This window comes from Bufo bufo, chromosome 6 (genome assembly GCF_905171765.1).
Source record: "Bufo bufo chromosome 6, aBufBuf1.1, whole genome shotgun sequence".
Classification (NCBI taxonomy): domain Eukaryota; kingdom Metazoa; phylum Chordata; class Amphibia; order Anura; family Bufonidae; genus Bufo; species Bufo bufo.
This window is the reverse complement of record NC_053394.1, coordinates 95,729,109-95,754,267: the sequence shown is the minus strand read 5'-3', so window position 1 is coordinate 95,754,267 and position 25,159 is coordinate 95,729,109. Positions and strand designations below refer to the sequence as shown.

The 25,159-nt window shown below is 42.2% G+C and overlaps 1 protein-coding gene across 8 annotated transcripts in view; it reads left to right on the top strand.

Annotated features, from left to right (window-relative positions):
* Positions 1–25,159, top strand: part of ANK3 (ankyrin 3) — a 753,651-nt gene that overhangs the window by 590,614 nt on the left and 137,878 nt on the right. For 3 of the 8 annotated variants that reach the window (XM_040437293.1, XM_040437295.1, XM_040437294.1), the window contains 8 exons: positions 3,070–3,168; positions 6,737–6,934; positions 9,351–9,449; positions 12,371–12,469; positions 13,266–13,364; positions 14,847–14,942; positions 20,631–20,703; positions 21,936–21,998. In XM_040437293.1, coding sequence (XP_040293227.1) covers positions 3,070–3,168; positions 6,737–6,934; positions 9,351–9,449; positions 12,371–12,469; positions 13,266–13,364; positions 14,847–14,942; positions 20,631–20,703; positions 21,936–21,998 — 826 coding nt within the window. The remainder of the gene's footprint in view (positions 1–3,069; positions 3,169–6,736; positions 6,935–9,350; positions 9,450–12,370; positions 12,470–13,265; positions 13,365–14,846; positions 14,943–20,630; positions 20,704–21,935; positions 21,999–25,159) is intronic. The other 5 variants (XM_040437297.1, XM_040437299.1, XM_040437296.1 and 2 more) reach the window with 2 other exon arrangements.

Here is a 25,159-nt window from a genome sequence, read left to right as displayed (position 1 = left end):
TTCTATAATGGGCCGTCTGTTCCATTCCACAAATTGCGGAAGGCACACGGACGGCACCTGTGTTTCGCGGATCCACAATTTGCGGACCGCAAAACACGACACGGTCATGTGAACAAGCCCTAACACAGTGCCAGGAAAGTGAAGGAGATTTCACAAATCTCCTGTACACTTTACTTTTTTCTTCTGCACGGAAATTGACCTGTTGTGCAGATTTTAAAATCTACATTATGTCAATTGTTTGTGTGATTCTGCACCTTCTGTACCACCATAGACTTCAAATGGGTTGATAACAAACAGAAAATCCAAATGGAAATCCACACCAAAAACTGCATAAAAAAACACACAGAAAACACACCAAAACCACAATAAATAGTTTATGTGCATTTTTGTGTGGTTTTGGTGCAGATTTCTTCCTGATTTTCAGCACACAGATTTGTACCATGTGCAGGAGCCCTAACTAGGTTAATGCAATTTTAGACCAATATTTGAATAGAGAACACAAACCAAACATGTTCAGAATTATCATAACATATTAACATAGTATATAAGGCCAAAAAAAGATATTTGTCCATCCAGTTCGGCCTGTTATCCTGCAAGTTCTACCATGCTGACTCCATAGTACTAACTTAGTAGTACTTGAACCATCTCACCCCAAACAAGCAGTTAGAAATAGTTCGGCTTTAACTAAATTACTACATAACTATATATTCCTATAGAATAGAAACAAAGGGGGAGATTTATTAAAACTGCTGTAAAGTAGATCTGGCTTAGTAGCCCATAGCAACCAATCAGAATCCACCTTTTATTTTTCAGAGCTCCTTTGGATAATGAAAGGTAGAATCTGATTGGTTGCTATGGGCAACTAAGCCTAATTCACGATTATGTTTGAATTCCGGTGGCCTGATCCGGCTGAGGATCAGGCTACCGGAGCTCACCATATCTGGCATTGCCGGATAGGACAGTGTCCCGCTGGCTCCTTGTCGACTATAATGGGATCTTTCTGTGGTCCAGCGGCTTTTCCTGCATACATGCCGCTGAATGCAGTGGTTTTTATCCAGCTGACAGCTGCCATTTGTGACAGGAACAGCTCGTCGGATCAGGCTACCGGATTCACAACGATGGTGTGAACATAGCCTTAGCCAGTTTAGATAAATCTCCCCCCAAAGACTTGCTGAATGCTGGAATGCAGAAGACCTAATATAAGTCATGCGTGTTGGCATTTCCCGGCACTACGGGCCTTGGTTTGTGTAATCCAACATTGTTTTTCACTAGTTTTCCTTTCCTCCCAGAGAGACCATTTAGGGTGTACAAAGACTTACTTTCCCTCTAAACTAGGTTACGTAATATCCCTATTAAGTGATTTTATGGCTAGCCACTAACATGTATGACAGAGAAAAATCACCTTTCACATAAAACATAACTTTTACTATCATTGGTTAAAATATTAACCCATCTATATATAATCTTAAGCTATGTCAGATGATTAGATAAAGCCTTACTTAGGGTGTATCCAGGATAGTACAATCCGATATAGAAAATTGCGGCAATTTACAGTTTGATGACTGTGGACCTGGCCAGACGGTAAACGAGAGGTGAAGTCTGGGCCGGGGGGGGTGGGAATCCCTAATGTGTCCCTCAATGTACCCCTGCCTACAGACGGAGCACCCGCCCCTCTCGGTGGCTAAGCCCTCACTGTCGCCTACTTTTACCCTGCCTGTAGAGATTGAAGGTTCGTCCCTTCTTAGCAGCTTGTCCCGACGTGTTTCCCCAGTATCCGTAAAAACTGGTTCATCAGGGGACCGAAGATAAATAATCAAATTTTGGCACACTTCAATTCGGATAGTTGCTAGATAAAGAATCAATTGTTGCAGACTTCACTCTGGGTAATTGCCCATCTGATATTCTAGGGCAAAAATGATATGGTAATTATATCACAGACCTCCTGGTATAGTAAGGTGCTAAGAAGGGACGAACATCTTCAATCTCTACAGGCAGGGTAAAGGTAGGCGACAGTGAGGGCTTAGCCACCGAGAGGTGGGGTTGCCCCTTTCGGCAGGGGTACATTGAGGGACACATTAGGGATTCCCACCCCCCCCGGCCCAGACTTCACCTCTCGTTCACCGTCTGGCCAGGTCCACAGTCATCAAACTGTAAGTTGCCGCAATTTTCTATATCGGATTGTACTATCCTGGATACATCCTAAGCAAGGCTTTGTCTAATCATCTGACATAGCTTAAGATTATATATAGATGGGGTAATATTTTAACCAATGATAGTAAAAGTTATGTTTTATGTGAAAGGTCATTTTTCTCTGTGATACATTATATTGATACTTTTCTAACCCTATAAATACTACTGTGATTTGTTAGCCACTAACATACAGAAATGACTCACATTTCATTGCCTCCAGTTGGGCAGAATAAGGCTAAATTCACACAACCGTAAGTGTTTTGCGGCTGGCACATGGCTGGCACTATATAGAAAATGACTATTCTTGTCTGCGATTTCTGCAGGGCCGCGGAAAGGAACAACGGATGCGAACAGCACACAGTGTGCTGTCCACATCTTTTGCGGCCCCATTGAAATGAATGGGTCTGTACTAGAGATGAGATAATTTCATGTTATGAAATTCGTTCACGCTTCGTTTGGTGTAAACGCAATTCTATGACGGAATGCATAACGGAATGCCTTTAGAGCCATTCCGATATTCATTCCATCATAATAGAAGTCTATAGGCTGCATAACGGATCCGTCCCGTTTCCGTTATGTAGGAGAGGACTCCCCTGCGCAACGGAAACGGGACGGATCCGTTTTGCAGCCCATAGACTTCTATTATTACGGAATGAATAACAGAATGCCTATACATGCCATCATAGAATTGCGTTACGGTCCGTGGTAACGGAATCCCTAACGCAATTCTACTTTTACCACCACACGAAGCATGAAATTCTCTCATCTCTAGTCTGTACCCGTTCAAATGGTCGTCTGAGTGAGCCCTAAGTATGATACTTGCCACCGATTTCCTAATTGACACATTGTGTGATCTTGATTGTTTCTGCATGTCTTCAGAGCGGTTTAACGCCACTGCATGTTGCGGCACACTACGATAACCAGAAAGTGGCGTTGTTACTCCTGGATAAAGGTGCATCACCTCACGGAGCTGCAAAGGTAAAAGCACTTACATCATATGTGTATGACAAATGGTAAATTCTCAGTGACGGTCTCATGTTTGCCAATCTGGATCCATGTATGCAGATTGTTCCATTTGTGCCATTTTGCCTTCTATGAATGTAGATATGCATGTTACCAAATAACGGACCTCTGTGTTGGTCCATGAAGCTACTGGACCTGCAGAAATGCCATTGGATACTGTGCTTAGTCCAAACCGTATTACTAGCCAAAGCCAGCCTATATTCTGCAGGTAATCTTCATATACTTAAAGAGGACATGTCTGTGGTAATAACTTCATTCCCTATTAGTGATGAGCAAAGTATTTGAAAATTCGATTCAGCTGCACACAAAGTGGATTGTGCCTCTCCCCGTCATTGTACCCCTCAGATACCGCGTTCATAGCTGATCGCGGCATCTGACAGTAATAACACAATGTGAAATAAAAATATATTTTTTTTATTTATACTTACCTCATCCATTTGATCACGACGGGCCAGCTACCACCATCTTGATTAAAGATCTAGCGCAAAATCTCGCGTTGCCTGTGATGGCGTCATCATGTCGGCCAGTGTAGTGACGTCATACGTCACCGCGCACGGGATTTCATGCGAGATCTTCAATCAAGATGGTGGCGGCCAGCTAATAGCGATCAAATGGATGATGTAAGTATAATCTTTTTATTTTTTACTGCCATTCAGGGAAAATCGATTCGCTGCCGCGAAGCACAAGGAGGTTTGGCTTCGCAGCGAACCGACTTTGTGGACTTAACACTATTCCCGATTTAATTCGGGAGCATGTATTCTTTTGACTCTGTGATGTTCCATTCCTTTATTATTCCTGCTAGAAGTTATCAATGAATTAGGCTTCATGCACACGACTGCATTTTGTATCCCATTCATTTCTATTCAGCCGCAAAAGACGCAGACAGAACACCGTTTGCTGTCCGCATCTGTATGTCCGTTACGTGGCTCCGCACAAAAGATAGAACGTGTCCTACTCTTGTCTGTGTTGTGGACAAGAATAAGCATTTCTCCAACAGTGCGGGACGTGCTGAACAGGAAAGGACGGACGGCGCGCGGACAGTCGTCTGGATGAGGCCTTACTAGCAGTTTGCAGTGAAGGTCCAGATGGTTTTTACCAGTTGGAAATGTGTCCCTGCACGGTCTGACACTGGCAGCACTGATTGACTAGTGACTGTGAAGGGACAGCCCCCAACTGGTGTCGCCCATCTGGACCTTCACTGAATTCTGCTAGTAATTCATTCAAACTTCTAGCAGGAATAATATAGGAATGACACAAAATAGAGTCATAAGAATAGATGCTCCAGAATTGTTTTTACATGGGGAGGGCAAGTGGTTACTACAACAGACATGTCAGGAGAGGGGACAGGTCCTCTTAAACAGGCCTGTTAGATATACCGTAAGGCATGAAAAGTCTATAAAAAGGCTTTTTTGTCCCCCAAAACAATGCTTGTATTATCTAAGAGCTATGTCTGGTATTGCTTCTTAACTCCATTCACATTAATACCACTTAGCTACAATCAGGGTTGCCAACCAGAATTTTTCTTTTTTCTGGACAACTTATCCCAAAATCACGGACAGCCAACATGTTTTACAGACAAATTGAAAAACGATAATGAATGATTCTAGGATTTATAAGATTAGAAGTAATACTTGTCTATACAGTAGTTCACCCGCGCCGCTGCTGCTTCTCCCCTTGCGCAGATGAAAACATCCGGTGTTGGGGGGGGGGGGGGGGAAGCTAATGGCAGACGGGGACGGGCCTCCCTAGCATCGCGGGTGATGCATATGGGGGACATTTTTTTGTCTCGGATAACCCCTTTAGGGACACCTATTATGTATATTGCCCCTAAACATTGCTGATATGACTTTTATGATACTTTTACAATGTGAAGTGCCATTGCTGGGATTCTGCACCAGTAGGCTGACTCTGTGAGCAGTCGATGTGTCATAGAGAGCTATCATACCCCAGTAAGTGGTGACTAAGAAAACTGGAATTCATTTGGAATCAGACATCTGTAAAACATGGTCTGTGGGATGTGGCATGCAAATCTGATATCTGCTGAAGGGGAGAGAGTGTCCACACTGACCTTTACAGGCGAGGAGTAAAGAGACAGCGTGGTAACCAAGTGGTATATATAGACGCAGATTTTATTAGGGACAGAAATTAGCAGAGGCTCATTTTTTTCTTATGTGTAAGTTATTTTAGACATTTATGAACATTGTCTTCGTAAAGTTAAAGGGGCGGTCTAGGATTTATATACTGGTGTGTGTATATATATATATATATATATATATATATACAGTACAGACCAAAAGTTTGGACACACCTTCTCATTCAAAGAGTTTTCTTTATTTTCATGACTATGAAGGCATCAAAACTATGAATTAACACATGTGGAATTATATACATAACAAACAAGTGTGAAACAACTGAAAATATGTCATATTCTAGGTTCTTCAAAGTAGCCACCTTTTGCTTTGATTACTGCTTTGCACACTCTTGGCATTCTCTTGATGAGCTTCAAGAGGTAGTCCCCTGAAATGGTCTTCCAACAGTCTTGAAGGAGTTCCCAGAGATGCTTAGCACTTGTTGGCCCTTTTGCCTTCACTCTGCGGTCCAGCTCACCCCAAACCATCTCGATTGGGTTCAGGTCCGGTGACTGTGGAGGCCAGGTCATCTGGCGCAGCACCCCATCACTCTCCTTCATGGTCAAATAGCCCTTACTTTCAAAGTTTTCCCAATTTTTTCGGCTGACTGACTGACTGACCTTAATTTCTTAAAGTAATGATGGCCTCTCGTTTTTCTTTACTTAGCTGCTTTTTTCTTGTCATAATACAAATTCTAAAAGTCTATTCAGTAGGACTTTCAGCTGTGTATCCACCTGACTTCTCCTCAACGCAACTGATGGTCCCAACCCCATTTATAAGGCAAGAAATCCCACTTATTAAACCTGACAGGGCACACCTGTGAAGTGAAAACCATTTCAGGGGTCTACCTCTTGAAGCTCATGAAGAGAATGCCAAGAGTGTGCAAAGCAGTAATCAAAGCAAAAGGTGGCTACTTTGAAGAACCTAGAATATGACATATTTTCAGTTGTTTCACACTTGTTTGTTAGGTATATAATTCCACATGTGTTAATTCATAGTTTTGATGCCTTCAGTGTGAATCTACAATTTTCATAGTCATGAAAATAAAGAAAACTCTTTGAATGAGAAGGTGTGTCCAAACTTTTTGTCTGTACTGTATATATATATGTTCTTACCATAAGTGTGTTGCTATATATCAGCATTTGTATATATGTATCACATGTACAGACTAAGACTCTGCTCAGGAAAACCACAGGGACTATTTTAAAGCCAAAAATGGAAACAACCAGGGACATGACAGCTGCTTCTGCAGATGTTTAACAGTGGAGGGCGGTCTGTTTCTCATTATATAATTCAAGACTTAAAGGATCCTATTTGGTGGGATGTACACAATCTAATTTACTGATGTTAAGTGCCATGGTAGAAACGAACACTCATTGTCTGTTTCCTTCTAGAATGGCTACACCCCTCTGCACATTGCTGCAAAGAAAAACCAAATGGACATAGCTACCACCTTACTGGAATATGGTGCTGATGCCAATGCAGTTACCAAGCAAGGAATAGCCCCTGTCCATCTAGCTTCTCAGGAGGGCCACGTGGACATGGTGTCTCTGCTTCTCACCAGAAATGCTAATGTCAATGTTAGCAACAAGGTATTTAAATACCACACTAGTAAGTGTGTGACGAGTTATATTTACATGGTGCGAATATATGATGAAGATCTATAAATTGAGGCTCCAGTGAAGGTTACAAAGTGACTGTGAATATGGTAAATTGCTGATGCCTTCTAATGCCAGGAAATCTGGTTTGACTTCTTTCTCCAGACGTTAGGCAAATATCCTTTGGCTCCTTAGGGAACAATTGTCACGCTTAAGTCATGACATAAGGTTGAGCTATCAATATATAAAATGTAAGCAATGTTTTGTGATTTTGGCCCTGTTATGTATGCCTTGTATGCCCAAAGTCGCATTAAATGGGCCTTTGTAATGCAAACATCCTTCCTTCAGAGCATGACAACCAGGGAGCTTCCATCAGAGGTGTCATGGCCTACCCTATACCGTATTGGATCCTGTAATATCTACAGTACTAGAGAGCATATATAAAGAAGATCATGACATCATCATCTTGAAGGCTCCTACATTGTCATGATCCATTCCAGAGGAAGTAGAAGCCCTAAGATCTCTTCATTGCTGAACCTGATGTCCATGTTGGCCCTGGTTGACTATGGAACTGAGGAACCTACATCCCCTCACAACAGAAATCTCCTTTCTGACTTCTTAGATAACATATATATTAAACTATGTACAGTATATATCTAGTAGGTAGGTGTTGCCTCACCTGGGGCAGATCTTCAGTTTGCCCTGCCTTAGCCTTCTAAACAGCCTGCAGGTGACAATGGTTTACTGGCACCATACTGCCAGCTAAATGCCTACTTTCTCATCTAGAAGACAGACTTGCATATAATACAGTATCCATTTCCAGATCTAAATATTCAGTATATCACTCTTTCCTTTTTCACGTCACACGAATAGTATTTTTATTCATAAAGTCATGATCTCATGATCTCTGCACTGCTTGTACATATTGTGCCAAAACTGGCCAAACCTGAATTTCAGAAAGACAGCAAATTTCCAAACCCTGCCTTAGAAATTCATCCCATAATTTTTTTAACATAACATTTAGCTCACATTTCTGTCCATATCCCTAAGTACAAGGCTATTTCTCCTATGATAACGCTATTCCAAGCTTCTACAGATACATCTATAATAACGTCACAGAAATATTTAAAATCTTGCCACCTTCCCCCAGTGACAATAGGTTGTCTGGAACTGTACCAAGAAAAACATACAGTATATACTTTAAATCTAGATTTATATGGAAAGTAACATACACCTCTGTGGGATCAGTGGAGAGATCTGTGGTCAACTCAAAAACTTGGACAAGCCCCCATCATGCCCTCATTCCTCTTCAGACCTCAGATCAGACCCCCATCAAACCTCTGATGAGGCCTCCATCATACCCTTATTCCACCTCAGACTTTGGATCAGACCCCCATCAGACCCCAAACTCCATGAGACCTCAGATCAGACCCCTATTCCTCCTCAGACCTTAGATCAGACCCGCCAGACAGACCCGCCAGACAGAAAAAGAAATAATCAACCTCTCCTGCTCCAGACAGTCTTCTGCCAGCCTAGCTCAGCACTGTGACCTGATGTTGCTCAGCGTCAGGTCATAGTGAGCCCTATGTGCACTATGTCCTGACACTGTGGCTCCTGAAAGAAGACCAAGGAATAGTGAATACAGCCAGCGCATCTCTACACTCCCCGCACCACATGCATAATGATGACTGCTTCCATAATGGAAGTGATCATTAGTATTTCCTCCGTAAGATGCACTGCCATTTCCCTCCCACTTTTGGAGGGATAAGTGCGTCTTGTTGGCTGTTCACATCTCATTTTTGCTGTACCTCAAGCAGATATGTTTAGACATATAATGTGCCCAGACTTGCATACATTTCAATAATTTAACAAAGATACATATACATTTTTGTGAAATATTTATTTTTTAACATAAAATTTTGAATATTTTAAGGCATGATCTGAAAAAAAATGAAATGTTAATGGATGGAAACATATTGTCTTAAGTTTCCATCCGTCTTCCATTCACTGCAATGAAAAAAAAAGTATTGTTTTCTATGCGTGGTATGCTACATTATTTTATCCTGCGGAAACATAAACAGTGACAAACGGAGTCAAAAGTATGCACTTTTGAACTATAGTTGCCCAATTATAGTCTATGGGTATGTCAAGCCATACAATTCTATACGTTTTTCTTTTTTATCAACGTATCCGTTTGATGTACAGCAAAAACAAGATGTGAACAGCCCCTTATGAATAGAAAGAATATGGTAGGTTAATGTGACATGACAGTTGGAAAAATTCCCACAACAAATCTTCTGCATGTGAATTCAGCCAAGGCAAAGGTTTAAAAAAAATAGTCACTAATATGAATTGATAGGTAACATTAGCTGTCACCATCCTCACTCCTGCTATGTTACATGATTTCCAGAGTGGACTGACACCTCTACACTTGGCGGCCCAGGAGGACAGAGTCAGTGTTGCCCAAGTCCTCTGCAACAACGGAGCAGTCACCGACTCTACTACGAAGGTATCTGCTTACATCTATTATTTGTGTTCTGTGTTCTGTATATCATAAAAGAAGGTCTCTGTCCAAACCGTGTTTATGGGAAATGTCTTTGGAGAAATTTCAACCAAGTGATTCATATTAATGGTCCATAAACGTATTATTTGGTCGTCAAGGAAACAGGGTCAGGGAAATGTATAGTGACTCGTTTTCCTGGAAAGAGGATTACATTTTTTTTTTTTGGAGAATATGTTCATATAACCATGAATAAAACGTCCATGGAAAATGCTAAACATTCATGAATGATATTTTTGGTATCGTTTCCACCTCTGCTGCCATGAAGCCTAAGCTCGTCTAGCTGTGCTGATAATTACAGCAAAAGGGGAGATTCTGATGAAACTGAGTAATAGCTACAGGCAGGGGGACAATGTGAAGGTTCTGGTCCAGTTCAAAAAGCCTTTATATATCTTATAGCACAGTTAAATTTAGAACCCATAATTTAGAACTTTGGACGCTGAAGGGTTGTCCCAGAATGATAACTTATCACTTATCTTGTGGATAGGTGATAAGTGTCTGTTTGGTGGGGATCAGACCAATGGACCCTACACCATTCGCAAGAATGATACAACTTTGGACCCTGAGGGGTTGTCCCAGAATTACAACTTATCACCTACCTTGTAGATAGATGATAAGTGTCTGTTTGGTGAGGATGTGATCAATGGAGCCAACACCATTCACAAGAATGATACAACTTTGGACCTTGAATGGTTGTCCCAGAATGACAACTTATCTTCTATCTTGTGGATAGGTGATAAGTGTCTGTTCGGTGAGGATCCGACCAATGGGGCCTCCATCATTCACAAGAATGGAGGTCCCTCATGGACTGGTATTGAGTATGTGCATTGCTGCTTCATTCAAACTCTACAGGACTACCGAAGATAGCCAAGTACAGAGCTCGGCGCATAGAATTTGAATGGAGTGACAGTGTGCATGCTCGCCTGTCGCTCCATTCAATCAGGGACACAAGACCCCCGTTCTCATGTGATTGGTGGGGTTCGCAGTGGTCATATCCCATGGATAGGTGATAAGTTGTCAATCTGGGGCAATCCCTTTAATTAGTTTGTATGTAAATGGTTAAGGCCATGTGCACATCTGCGATGGAGGTTCTGTCAGGAGCCTCCAACGCAGATCCAGCCAAAATAAAAACAAATGAAAGGAAGAAAGGTGTTTCATCAAGAGAAATGCGGATACTCACACTGGGACCCGACTGTCCCTATTATAGTGAATGGGATGTGGTGGACGCAGGCAGTGATCAGCATATGCTGGATTTGGTGATTTTGGTATTCTATTCCTATGTTGGAACAGAGTACCAGAATCTAGGTGCAAGTGTGCACCTAGCTTTACTTTCTATATTAGTTTTGTGAAATGACAGGAAGTTCTTGAAAGTAATATCACAAGTTTTGGCTACTGGATTACTGGAGACGTGTTGTTGATACAGGGATTTATTTGCCATACTTGGAGACAGGATTTCTGAGAGTGCTTTATACTGATGACCTAGCCTCAGGATAAGCCATCAATATCTGATCTGTGGGGGTCCGACTCCTGGCACCCCTGCCGATCAGCTGTTTGAACAGGCCGCGGTGCTCCGCATACGCCGGTTTATGATAACCAGGCGTACTCCTCATCAAAAATTAGGGTCAGCATCCATCCATCCATGCTCCTATACTGATATCTACGCCACGGGAAACTGGCGAAGGCGGCGGAGAAACGCCACTTGTGCAAAAAGTTTTCTGCTGCATGGAGATGGATCTCGTTTTGCTCATCCCTGATATCAATGATAAATTAGGCTGAATTGTTTTATAGTAAGGCTAGGTTCACATTACCATTTTAATCTCCAGTATTCTGTTCTGCCATAGGAGCAGAATACCGGAATTGTCAGATCAGGCATATGCCGGACATCGGCAGTGCCCGGTGGATCCCATTCACCCTAATGGGGTCTGCCTGGTTTCCGCCGTGAATTCTGGCATTTTGTAGTACAAAATTCCACTGCGTGCGGGTCTGGCAATTCTGTTATTTTGTTCCTATGCTGGAACAGAATTAGAATGGTGGTGTAAACCTAGCCTAAATGACCAACTTCCAAGGTGTCAGTTAGGGCAGGTTCACATCACCATTATGGATTCCGTTTTTGTTTTCCGTTATAATGGAAAATAACGGAATCCATAAGACGGAAGTCAAAACGGAAGCCTTTAAGAAGCATTCCATTTTGATCCTTCATAATATAAGTCTATGGGCAGCGTAACGGATCCGTTTCAGGAGTCCAGTCCTGCATAACGGAAACTAGGACGGATCCGTTATGCTGCCCATAGACTTGTATTATGACGGAATGCAAAACGGAAGCCTTTCAAAGGCATTCCATTTTGCTTTCCATCATAATAGAAGCCTGTGGGAATCATAACTGATCCGTCTGGTTTCCGTTATGTAGAACGGAAAAAAAGTCCTGTCGACAGGACTTTGTTTTCCGTCTTCCATAACGGGAACCAGACAGATCCGTTATGATTCCCGTAGACTTCTATTATAACGGATGAAAAAGGAATGTCTCTTAAAGGCTTCCGTTTTGACTTCTGTCTTATGGATTCTGTTATTTTCCGTTATAACCATGTTATAACGGAAAACGGAATCCATAACGGTGATGTGTACATTATGTGTAAAGATCTGGAGGTGCACCCCAATTCTCTGACGCCCAGCCTGATAGATCATTTGGTGAACTATCACTTAGCTTTAATGTAATTATATAATAAAAGGGTTTTTAGCGATTACGGAACATAGTTCAAAGGGGAAAGGGATGTGAAATACCATAGTGTTGTGATCACTGGACGGATGCCTAAGATACAATATGATTGGAGGTAAGAGTAATCACCTGTTTTTTCTTTAATGATGCTCTACAGATGTGGTACACTCCGTTGCACGTGGCCAGCCACTATGGGAACATTAAAATGGTGAACTTCCTGCTGCAGCATGGTGCCAAAGTCAATGCCAAAACCAAGGTGCGTTGTTGTATTTCTAAGACTTTGGAAAAGTAAAATCTACTTTGTGGAAAAGTGGGCTGCAGAATTCAGACGGAGTACTGCAAAGGCTCATGCACATAACCATATAGAACTGCAGAGACTGCTGTGTCAGCCTATGCAAGGACTCTCGGGCACTGTGTGTGTCACCATAGGCGGCCTGCATGATGCACTGCATTCTCCTCTACCAGTAACACTTCTTGCGCACAATTTCTCGGTAATACTAATGCATTGGAGTATGAATTTTTTTATTTGGATTCCAAAATTGGGGCACAAAATGGATCCATAGCAGATTTTAGGCATCATAATACAGATCCATAATATGTCAGCGTGCATGACCCCCTAAGGGTTTGTTAAAAACTGTCATAATAGAGTCCATAAAACTGCCATATATTTATCAAAGAGATGAAACAAATGACACGTAAGATAATGAAAGACAAAGGACATTGTTTTTGAGAGGGTCCTGACTTATTGTCCCATGAGAGAATATGTGTCATTGGTAGGCCTAGCCTAGAGCTTGTACACATCTTATACTATCAGAGACTTTTATCAGAGACGTCACATTTCAATAATATACGTATGTATGATCACATAAGCCCTCTGTTATTATTACAGAAGCCCCCCTTCTCTGTTATTAAGCCCCTCTGCTCTGTTATTAAGCCCCTCTTCTCTGTTATTAAGCCCCTCTGCTCTGTTATTATCACATTAGCCCCTCTTTAGTGGTAGCATTTCTTGCTTTGGGAGAACATTTTTGATTCGTGCAATGTTCTTTCACCAGAACGGATATACTCCTTTGCATCAAGCTGCTCAGCAAGGACACACGCATATCATCAATGTATTGCTGCAGCATGGTGCCTCCCCCAATGAAGTCACTGTGGTAAGTGAATATTCAGACACTGTGATTTTTTTACAATCCACATAGGCGGCATGCTACACATTACACAGATTACTTTTTTACGTTGTTCTTGTTTTGCATGTTAAATTGTGTGAAATATGCCTCAGGATAGACCATCAATATCTCATGGGTGAGAATCCATCATCCCGAACCCCGGCCGATCAGCTGCTCAAAAGTAACTCTTGTTCGGGAACTACTCCTCCATCCATTGTGTAGTGGACTGAGCTGGTTACTGCAGTGCTCCATTGAGGTGAATGGGACCAGCGCTGCAGTAACCATCTCTGTCCACTACACAATGGATGGATCTGTGTAGTTCTGGCTCGATATAGATATAGCGTTAACTGATAAAATTCTGGCTGCCAGCAGTCACCACTAGGAAGTGCTCACTGTATACTGTAAATAATGTAAAGGGGTTGCCCAATCCAAAAAACAAATCTGCTTAAAGTCTATACACACCTTCATTGGCATTTTGTTTTATCATAGCATTTTACTCATTTTGGGCTAAAAATCTTTTTTTCTTTATTAAAAATGCCCAGCCGTTTCTGAGATACAGGGTTAAAAATCAGTCTATTTGCAGGCTTTCAGTTTCTGTTTTCTTTGAATCCCATCATCTCACAGCTCAGTTTGATAAGCGCTATAATACATTTTTATGAGGTCATGAGATCAAAGATAAGAGCTACACATGAGCTGTCAAACAACGGGATTCAAACCACAGAAGCTGACAGCTTGCAAACAGACTGATTTTCTAACCCTGTATCTCAGAAACGACTGTGAATTTTTAATAAAGACCAATAGAAAAAAATAAGTTTTAGCTCAAAATGACTAAAACGCAATCATACTGAAATTGCCCCAAAGGTGTCCTTAGCCTTTCCAAAAAAGCACGTTATTGAAATTTCTAATATATTTCTATTTATCTATTGTGCCTCAGTGTTCAGATATCCTCTTCGTCTCTGGGTCCCAGCAGGTTCACAGGACAGTTGCCTATGTTAACACATGATCATAGATGTGTTTGTAGATAACCAAATTTATTCAGAAGGAATAATAGAGGAATAGTTCTAAGAAAAGATGCTCCAGAATCGTTATTTCATCAAGAAAACCAGTAGTTATGGTCATTAATATGGTACTGAGCAATGTGTGCATCAGGAACTAATTTATTCTAAGTAGATTCAAAGTAAACTCATGGTTTGTACCACCAGCTCCGATCTATGTCACTGGTTCTCAGTACAACTTCATACACATGCACATGTTCTATTATTATTACATGCAGGATGTTCTCTCAGTGCTGATCTCATGTGTGGATGAGTGCCAGGAAAGAGTCGTCATTGCAGACCCTTCAGAGGCAGAGTTGTAGAGTAGAGAAGATGAGCAGGGGGCATCTGCTTTGGGTATATGATCTAGGAAACTTTAGAGCCATGTTCAGGCCATCTGTGTCTTACAAAATTCTGTTATTCCTTCTTTTCCCAGAACGGTAACACCGCTCTCGCCATTGCCCGAAGACTGGGTTACATTTCAGTGGTCGATACATTGAAGGTTGTGACGGAAGAGACCCTGACTACAGTTGTAAGTGAATTCATATAATGGTAGTGTTACCGGTGCAGACATTGCTGTGTTGGCACTTTCTGTTAAAGGGCTTGTCTTAGTTCAGACAACTCCATTATTAAATGATAGATCTCATGGTCACAAGCTGATCACTAGAAGTCCATGTCCTTCCCTCTTATTGCAAGCTCAACCTCTGCATAATGCTTAGCCTACATGTATGCCAGTAGGTATGCCCTACAGCCTCAGTGGGTACGCGCCACAGCTGAAAATGCGCTGCCATACCAGCTACCAGAGTGGAGGTGCCAATGGCTGGTTCTCCATCGGGTTGTGAGTGGTGAGGAGCAAGTGAGGCATGTTCAGTGATAGTCCAGGTAGAGTCAAGGGCATGGTTGGTCAAAGAGTGGTGTGATGGGTGCTGCCGAGAAACATGAAAACCTTTTCCCGTTTTAACTATGGCATTGATTTATGTGCGGATATATGGATTTACATGTCCATAATGAGAGTAGATTAGGCTCATTGGCTGGGAATAGCAAGCTCATTAAATCATCTCTCCGTACTGCTGGCTGTAAAACCATACAGTTACGCCAAAATTTGGCAGCGTTCCATTGACCTAGTATGTGACTGCAATGTACCGGGCTTGCAGGATTGGGTTTAAACAGTCTCCTGTACCCACTTCTAAACTACCCTTCCCCAAGAACACATTGGAGAGTGTCTCTACAGAAGTAAGGATATCGACAGTAGTCACCTACTGACTGCAGAGCCTGGTGCTAGGCCAAACACTAAAGCCGATTATTGGGAACGAGCATTAGTACGAATGCTCATTCATAATTATCTGCCTGTGTAAAGGTGCTGCAGATCACCCGATGAATGAACAAAGCTCAAATCATCATTAATGCAGATATCTACTTTAAAACATCAATTCTGTGCAGCAGATCATGCGGAGTGAAAAGCAATCTTCTGCCCAGAAACCATGAATCTGTATAAGGATGAGATTACAGTAGCCATCACTCGTCCCTGCACAGTGGAGGTGAGTGCCGCATGTACATGCAGCTCTCACCTCCACTGATGAGTAGTTATCAGGAGGAACGTTTCCTTCCCAATAATTGCCTGCTCAGTCGGCACACATGTAAATGCGCCTTTAGTATATTTGAAGAGACCGAATTTTGTCCCTATAGGGCCTTTAGGATGCTGAAAAAAATGTAACATACGGTCAATTGACCAAAAATTCCTTTTAGGGGTCCTATTGTTTATATTAAAACTACAAACTTTATTATTGAATAATTAAAATACTACTCGGAGAAAACAATACTATTGAGTGGTTTAAAACTATCAGGAGACAGCTGAGGGCTAGGATATGTTCACTGTCTATCTGAAGTGGTCTCTGTCACTAGGCCATACACCCTGTTTAAAGGGTAGGTGGTCTACCAAATACTCTATAGCTATTGCTAGCAGTGTATTGATTAACAGGTGCTAGATACTGTGGAAAGATATTGGCACTACTCCTCAAACAGGTTGTGTAATAGCGCCGCAGCTTACTATGTGTCAGACTCTATGATATAACCCCTAATAGTAAGTCAGTGATGTCCTGCTGGACACTAGTAAATGGAAAATTCCTATTATTGATGGGTTGGATATGCTCCTAATTCCCTATATTTCAAGCATCCATCATTCATTCACACCGTCTAACACACAGATGTAGCAGTGCTGCTATTCCACTAGACACACTATCTAGATAGCCGAACAGTGTTTGCGACGCTGCAAGGTATAATTTATAGCCCTATTGCTGTATCCTGCCTAAAACACAATCGGCCAGATTTATCATTAGCTCAAGTCAGAATAATGGAGTGAAAAAGTGCGCAAAAAATTGGCGAATCGCTAAAACTGCACATGCTCGCCAGTTTTCTGAAAGTGGGCGTGTTTTCTTATGTAAATGAATCTCTAGACAGATTTACTATTGCGACTATTTAAAAAGTCGCAAAAAAGTCGCAAAAAAATGCGCAATTTCACTCTAGTGAGGACCATGCTTACCTTATGAGACTTTTTAATAGAACATGCTACTTTTTCGTAAAGACGTGCGACTTTTGTAAAGCTGCTTACTGACGGATAAACTGCTACTGTCAAACCACATTTATTACAGTCTTAAAGGGCCGATCATAAATCTGACTTGGCTAAAACTGACTTTAGCCATATGTGAAAGTGGAGTGAGCTGTCAGAGTCATGATAAATCTGGCCCAATAACTAGCACTACCCCACCCTAGTACATTTGGTTATAGCTGTCTCTATAGAAGAAAGCTCATGAAGAGCTGTAACCCACTGACTGCAACACCTGTTTGGCGACAGAGCTAGCCAAAAGGGTCTGTGAAAATTATTTACCGTATTACAATAAAAAGCAAGGCAGCACTCCGAAGGTATGCACAACCAGTATAGTCTTTAATCCATGGGTAACTTCGGAGTGCTTACTTGCTTTTTGTTTTGTTGGACTTCACACTGAGGGCGTGAGATGGACCAAACCCTCAAGAGGTGCGCACCCTCCTACTACTCGGAGTGCCGTCATATGTTTTGTTCTAAAAAATTATTCATTTTTAATAGATCCCCGCAATTAAGGCCTCATGCACACGACCGTTGTTTTATTCCGTGTCCGTTGTTCCGTTTTTCGTGATTTTCTGCGGACCCATTGACTTTCAATGGGTCCGTTGAAAACTCGGCTAATGCACCGTTTGTCATCCGCATCCGTGATCCGTGGTTCCTGTCCGTCAAAAAAATATAACCTGTCCTATTTTTTTCACGGAAAACGGTTCGCGGACCCATTCAAGTCAATGGGACCGTGAAAAAACGCGGAGGCACACAAGATTGTCATCCGCGTCTGTTTTTTTCCTATTATTTGCATGGCAAACTTGACTTAGACTTTTTTTTACTTTCCTTCATGTCTGGTAATCCTCCAAAAATAAAGGAAGACACACGGAAACAAAAACGGAAACGGATCACGGAACCCCATTTTGCGGAACAGAACACAACAATGGTCGTTTGCATGAGGCCTAAAGTGGTTCTCCGGGAATTAAGAAAATGAAAATTCTTAAAGGGAACCTGTCTCCTCCTAAAAACATCCCAAGCCGGCAGCAGTACCTCAGAGTAGCCAGCAGCGTGTTTGTAACGATCATTTTCTTCCTGCAGGTAGTTGAAGCAAAAGCTGTAAAAACGTTCTTTAATCCCCTGCCCGGCGCGCTTCTCTAGTCAGGCTTGAAGTCACGGGGGCGGTGGCCTCCTTGCTTCAAGTCACGGTAACCACGCCCCCTTCCCCGCCCCTTCGCTGTGATTGACAGCGCTTAAGCACGACAGTTCGGCTCAGTGCATCACAAAATACATCCCCAAAAACCTCCACTGGCTGGCCCCCTGGGCATCGGTCCACCTGGAAACTTTCCTGTAAGGTCTATGGCCAATCCGCCCCTGCATAGAGGGTTATTCCCATCTTATAAAGTGATGGCTTATCTTTATGGCTTCTCCAAGCGTTGGGACCCAGATCGATCCTGAGCATAAAGGGGCCAAAATACATTATAATTTTTTCCCTGCACCTCAATGCTCCGGCCACCTGAGTGTTCAGTTTTTCAGTTGTTTGGGGGGGGGTCGCTGTGCATAGAAAGAAGAGGCAGCACTACAACAGAACTGTGGGCCCTTCATTATGAGGATTGTGGAGGTCCGAGAGGTCAAACCCCCACCAATCGTAAAATGGTGGGATAGGCTAGTGACATGCCATCCCTTTAAGAGATGAGAATATCCATTTATATACTGAATGTCCTGTATATAGATGCTAAGACCAGTATCATACTAATACCAGTCCTGTCAGCATATCTACATTTATTCACATCGTTTTGGCTATTAATGTCCGGCAATCACCTTTCACCAGTTGATATTGGGTTAATAATTCTTAACAGAAGAAGGGTATGTGGTTCTCTTAAATAACAAATTATCACTGGTTTTACTACGTACCCTGTTGAGAAACATGTGCTTTACTCAAGTGGAGTTGACTGTAGTATAATATGTAATATTATATAATGTAAAACAACCAGAAAAACTGCAAAGTTTCCTGTGTAAAGAAATGTGAATGATGGGTGGGTAGTGGCTGGACACTAAAGGCTCCAGCAATAGACCTACAGGTACCTGGTGGCCGTGGAAATCCAGCTTTAAGGGTCTATTCACACATCTGTGTGTGTTTTGCGGATCCACAGATCCGCGGATCCGCAAAACACGGACAGCGTTAATGTGCATTCCGCATTTTGCGGACCGCACATTGCCGGCACTAATAGAATATGCCTATTCTTGTCCGCTATTGCGGACAAGAATAGGACATGTTCTATTTTTTTCGGGATCGGAATTCCGGATCCGGGCCGCACATCGGATGTGTGATAGGAGCCTAAAAGTGAGATCTACAAATGCCTAATATGCAGAAATGTCACATTACTGTTTATTTTTCCATTCTTTGGATCCGTCAGAAGAACAGAAAAATAAAGAAATAAACGGATCCGGTATTTAAAGCATCCGTTATTCCCATTTATATACATTTTGCATCCGTTTGAGCCATTTTCATATGAGATCCGTTATTTTAGACAGAAAAAAAAGTCCTGCATGCATAATAAAATAATGGATCTTGGACGGAAATGGCTAAAACGGATGCCAAATGTGACTAACAGATGCTTTAAATGCAGGATCTGTTTTTCTTTTTTTTTCCTGTTCTGCTGACAGATCCAAAGAAAATACATAGTGATGTGAACTCAAAAGAACAGAAAAATAAACGGTGATAACCGCTGAGACCCCACAGATCATGAGAACGGGGGCCCCCATACCCTGTGAAGGCACCGTGAAATGAATGGAGTGGCTGGTCAGCAATGCGCGTGGCCGCTTCATTCATTTCAGTGGAAGTTCCAGAGATAGCCAAGCGCTACATATTCATAGAAATGAAAGAAGTAGCTGCGCACATTTCCAACCAGCTGCTGCATTCATTTCACGGTCCCTCCACAAGGTATGGGGCCCCCTGTTTTTGTGATCGGTGCAGGTCTCAGTGGTAGGACCTCCACCGATCTGATATCCTATGGATAGGGGATAACATAATATAACCAGAGTACCCCTTTAAATATAGTAAAATTGATTTAGGCCTGCTGTAGTAGTAGACAATAGAGGGCCCCTGTGCAAAAATAGTATGTGGCCCCCTTGCTGTTTAACAGTTAAAGTATCAAGTGTGAGGGGCTCATTGTAGTGCTTCTTACTATGACTCCCAAGCCAATCCTTCATCTAGTGCAGGGATGCTCAACCTGCGGCCCTCCAGCTGTTGCAAAACTACAACTGCCAGCATTCTCTAATAGCTGTAATCAGTAATTCTGAGCCAAGGGAACCTTGCTGCCCTTTGTTTTAGTGTTATGGACCCCTCTTGCCTTGAGGGCCCCCGTGCACAGATAGTATGTCCGCCTCTGGCCTGCTTGTAATAGACACAATATTCTGTATTCCATGCGTACATGGTTCGAAGGGGTTTGGAGCACACATGTTCTAAGCATTATAAATCTTTTCTAAACCCCACGGTTTGTTCCTCTCTTGGCATGAAAGCCTCCGCAGACAACACAGCATCTTGCTGCTTTTTCCAGCTGTGTTGACATATTTTGCTACATCCTAAACTTGACATAGGAAGTGATTGTTTCTTCTTTTTTATTTTCAATCCAACAGATGGTGACAGAAAAGCATAAAATGAATGTTCCGGAAACAATGAACGAGGTTCTGGACATGTCAGATGATGAAGGTATGGGAACGACGTAGATCCTTCCTTTTATCCGTGTCATCACCAGTACCATGAGGAGTTGCGGGTTTTGTCTTCTCTTGCCTCCATAAAACTTTTATACAGTAATTTTCCTTTAGACCTGCATCCAATATCCCTGAAATTCTGATTCTGGCACAGAACTACAACATAATAACCCTGAGTCCCTCAACGGAAGAAACAATGGACTGAGCACAGAGCATTCTACTTCTAATTCAGAAGCTTAGCTTGTGCAGAGAAGGGCTCGTCCTATATGATATAACGCCCTGTGGAGTACCTACTGTCAACACCTTCCCCCCTCCAATATGGTATAGGGACATATCCTGTACGGATAACCGTACCATACAGTATAAGCACCATGAAGCATGGTTTCCATTTATTGGTTTCCATTTGGCCATTTATTGGACAAGTAACATTTCTCTACATTAGTGCCACCCACATACACGGCACACATAATATAGCGTGCAGTATCTACATACCAGTGCCACACATGATAAATACTGCCATACAGGACTCAAATAACACAGAAATACAGTGACCACGTCACAGATCCATAGATACATTTTCAAGGTGGTTGTAACTTCATCTGCAGTGTCCCCTTAAGGCATCTCAATTCTCAAAATGTGCTTCAAAATTCAAAAATAGTTTGTACGTTACTCAAAATGAATATCTTATGACAAGGTACCTGCCCGTATAGCGGTGGATATCGTCTCCTTGAAAACATTTATTCTGTCTGATATAATGACTGTCCTACAAGTAGACATAAGCTGGACATAGACATAAGATTTTTAAGTGGACCTGTGGATCATGTATATTGTCTACGAGAGCGACCATAAGGCCGTCAGATGTCTACCACTGGTGGATTTTAATACGTCCAATCTTTTCTCCTTCAGAGGTAAATAGCAATCCCTGCCCGTCGCAATAACACAGGGCATGCAGAAGGCATCTTGATGGGGGTGTCAGGGCATCATTTGTCAGCCAAAAGCTATATAATGTGTATGGCCATATATTTTTGCAAAGTCCATCTGCTGCAATATACCTGTACAGCGAGAATTCATTGTATAGCCACTTGTAGTGCCTCGTACAGAAATCAGCACAGGTCACTATCTCTGTGTCTTTTGCATGTGAAATGTGAATAGTCGTGTTGCAGAGCCTTGTGTGTATCTCATTACAGCTGATCTTCCCCCATTCACTGTCTGTTTACTTGAATTACACAGTACGTAAAGCCAATATACCTGAGATCCTCAGTGATGCCGAGTATTTATCAGAAGGGGACGAAGGTACAAAGCTTTATTCATCCCCAGTGGATTCAACTAACATTTATCAGTAATTGGAGTCTTTCACAACAACGAGACGAAGGGTTAACCTCAGGGATTATATTTATCTTGTAGCGTTCAAGAATCAATGGTTTTGATTCCGGTACTCTGTTAAGGCATAGGCAGAACACCATGGATCCCATTATGAAGTCTGATGGACAAAATACCGCTGCTGATGGTATTATGTCCCTTTTTGGGAGCCACTGCCACAGATTAAATGGAAGATATTCTGGGGCTCTTCTAGAAAATGTAGTGTCATGAACATAATTTTTTCCGCCCCTCTTTTAAATTCTGGGATTGAGGAATTCTGCTGGCACTATTTTGACTTAAAGGGATGTTTGCTGTTATATTTCTTTTTTCTGGAAATATGATTTTGTCTGTAATGTTCTTTTTTGAAAATTCACAAAATCAATAAACAATATGTTAAAAAAAAAAAAGGAAACCTGTCACAATGAACATAGTGTCAGCATGGTATAGAGCAGGAGGAGCTGAGCAGATGGATATGTTAGTTTTATGGGAAATGAGTCAATAAAACTTGTAATTTATACATTTAAATTCCTGCTCATTCTGGGCTGTGAAGTCCTATCAGTGATTGATAGCTATCTCTGTATACATAGAATACATAGAAGGAAGGCTGTATACATAGAAGGAAGGCTGTCAATCACTGATAGGACCGCCTCCTGGACTTCAAAGCCCAGAATGAGCTGAAATTTAAATGAATGAAAAAGAAGTTTTACTTAATCTTTTCCCACACAACTATTTACACTGAACAAAAATATAAACGCAACACTTTCGGTTTTGCTCCCATTTTGCATGAGCTGAACTCAAAGATCTGAAACATTTTCTACATACACAAAAGACCCATTAATCTCAAATATTGCTCACAAATCTGTCTAAATCTGTGTTAGTGAGCACTTCTCCTTTGCCGAGATAATCCATCCACCTCACAGGTGTGGCATATCAAGGTGCTGATTAGACAGCATGAATATTGCACAGGTGTGCCTTAGACTTCCCACAATAAAAGGCCACTCTGAAATGTGCACAGTTTTGCCTTACTGGGGAGGAGAGGATCAGAAAACCAGTCAGTATCTGGTGTGGCCACCATTTGCCTCACGCAGTGCAACACATCTCCGTCGCACACCTTGTTAGGGCATGTTTATCAAATAGGACCCCTGATCCGAACCTTCTCTATTAGATCAAATGGAAAGATACATCAGCATGGTTCTTTAGGCTGTAGAACAGCAGATGTCAAATGATTCCAATGCTTTGATTTAAGGCAAATGCACAGTGGGTCCAATGAGGTTCCAATGAGCCCCCTCCCCCATTTTGAGCCGTTTGAGTCTGTACACAGGGGCGGATTGGGAACTTAAAGTGGCCCTGCAAAAAATACTAAAAGTGGCCGCGTGTTGTAGTTGGGTGCAAACTGATGGAAGGCAGGGCCAGCAATACCATATTGTGGCACATTATACCGCCCCAACAGCACTAAATACATCCCCAAAAACTTCCACTGCCGGCCTGGGAGGAGGGCTCAGGTGGCCCCCTGGGCATCAGCCCACCGGGAAGTTTACTGTAAGATTTATGGCCAATCCGCTCATGCCTGTACAATATTTATATATATATATATATCTACTACATAATCCCTCTTTGTATATATTCTTGGTATTTAGTAATGAATTAATAGATGAAGATGCAGACATAAATCGCATTGCTCTCTTCTACCATTTATGTGCTCTGTTCATACCCTATATTGCAGTCTGAGGCAGCTCAGACCTTTACAAGGCCAATTTTCACCTCTACTAGTAGCAATCACTCTCTATAAACACTAGTGCAACAGCGCCCCCAACTCAACTAGCTTAAAAAAAAATGATGGTTCGGATCAGGGGTCCCATTTTATCAACAAACCCTAACAGGGCGTCAAAAAGAGTCGCTTCTGCCTTTCCGGACATTTAGTAACTACTTGAAATACTACCTTGCTGAAATATATCTTGCCATTGTGTAGACAGACTTACCGCTATACATATCAGACTTCATATTCAATGTGACATGTTCCCCTTAGGAACCTCTGTCGGTGTTCTAAACTTTTCCCATTTTTTTAAATAACGTTTCCTATAGAACTGATAGCCCCCACCCCATATTTATCTGAGCCATGTCCATACAATATTGGAGGATAGGACTAAAGGCGGCCATACATTTTCAATTGCTGTCGGCCAAACTATATATCTATCTCCCTCATACACATGTTCGCTCAACTTTATTGTCAATGGGGAGAGGGGAGAAAGTTGCTGCCAGACACTTCCGGTGGCCGTTTATCTCCTGGTAGAACAAAATAATACGGTGAAAATATTAATTTGCCTGAACCTTCTCTCCGCTGACATCACCTGTCAGGGGTAGAGTCGGGAGCTCCCCATACACATGAAAGGGGTTTTCCCATCTCAGACAATGGGGGCATATTGCCAGGATATGCCCCTAATGTCTGATAGGTGCACCTATCAGACACCTAGAACGGAGTCCCGAAAGTTGCAGAGGGTGCACTGCTCTTGCGCAGCCACCCTCCATTCATTTCTATGGGTCCGCCAAAAATAGATGAGTGCTGCCTCGGTTATTTCCGTCTGCCTCATAGAAATCCTACAGGGAGAGCGCATGCTGGGGGGTGGCCCTGGCGAAACCTGGGGTCCTCTGGCCACCACCTTCCCCGCTCCGTTCTCAGTGTAGACGGTGTCTCCTAGAGATATAGGCCCCCATTGTCTCAGATGGGAATAGCCCTTTAAACTGACGGCCGAATCTTGTCCCTCTCGACGAGCTCCCCCGGAAATACACTAATGTGTATGAGGGTCTTAAGAGTTAATTCAAAGTCACAGGTATAAACATGGAAGCTTTAAGTGCATATTTTGCATGTATAAAACTTTAATTTAAAGAAATTACCATGCTGGGTGACTGCCAGTTACCATTTGGCATGTGTGAAACCACTATCAATTATCTATTAATCCAAGCAATTACGTTAATTGTTTAAATGTTTGGATTAATGACGTAAATGCAAATGCATGAGGACGAGAACATCAAAGCATAAAATCCTCTAAACCTTGCATGTCGAGTCGATAGAGGAATGTGTAATACTCTCACTATCA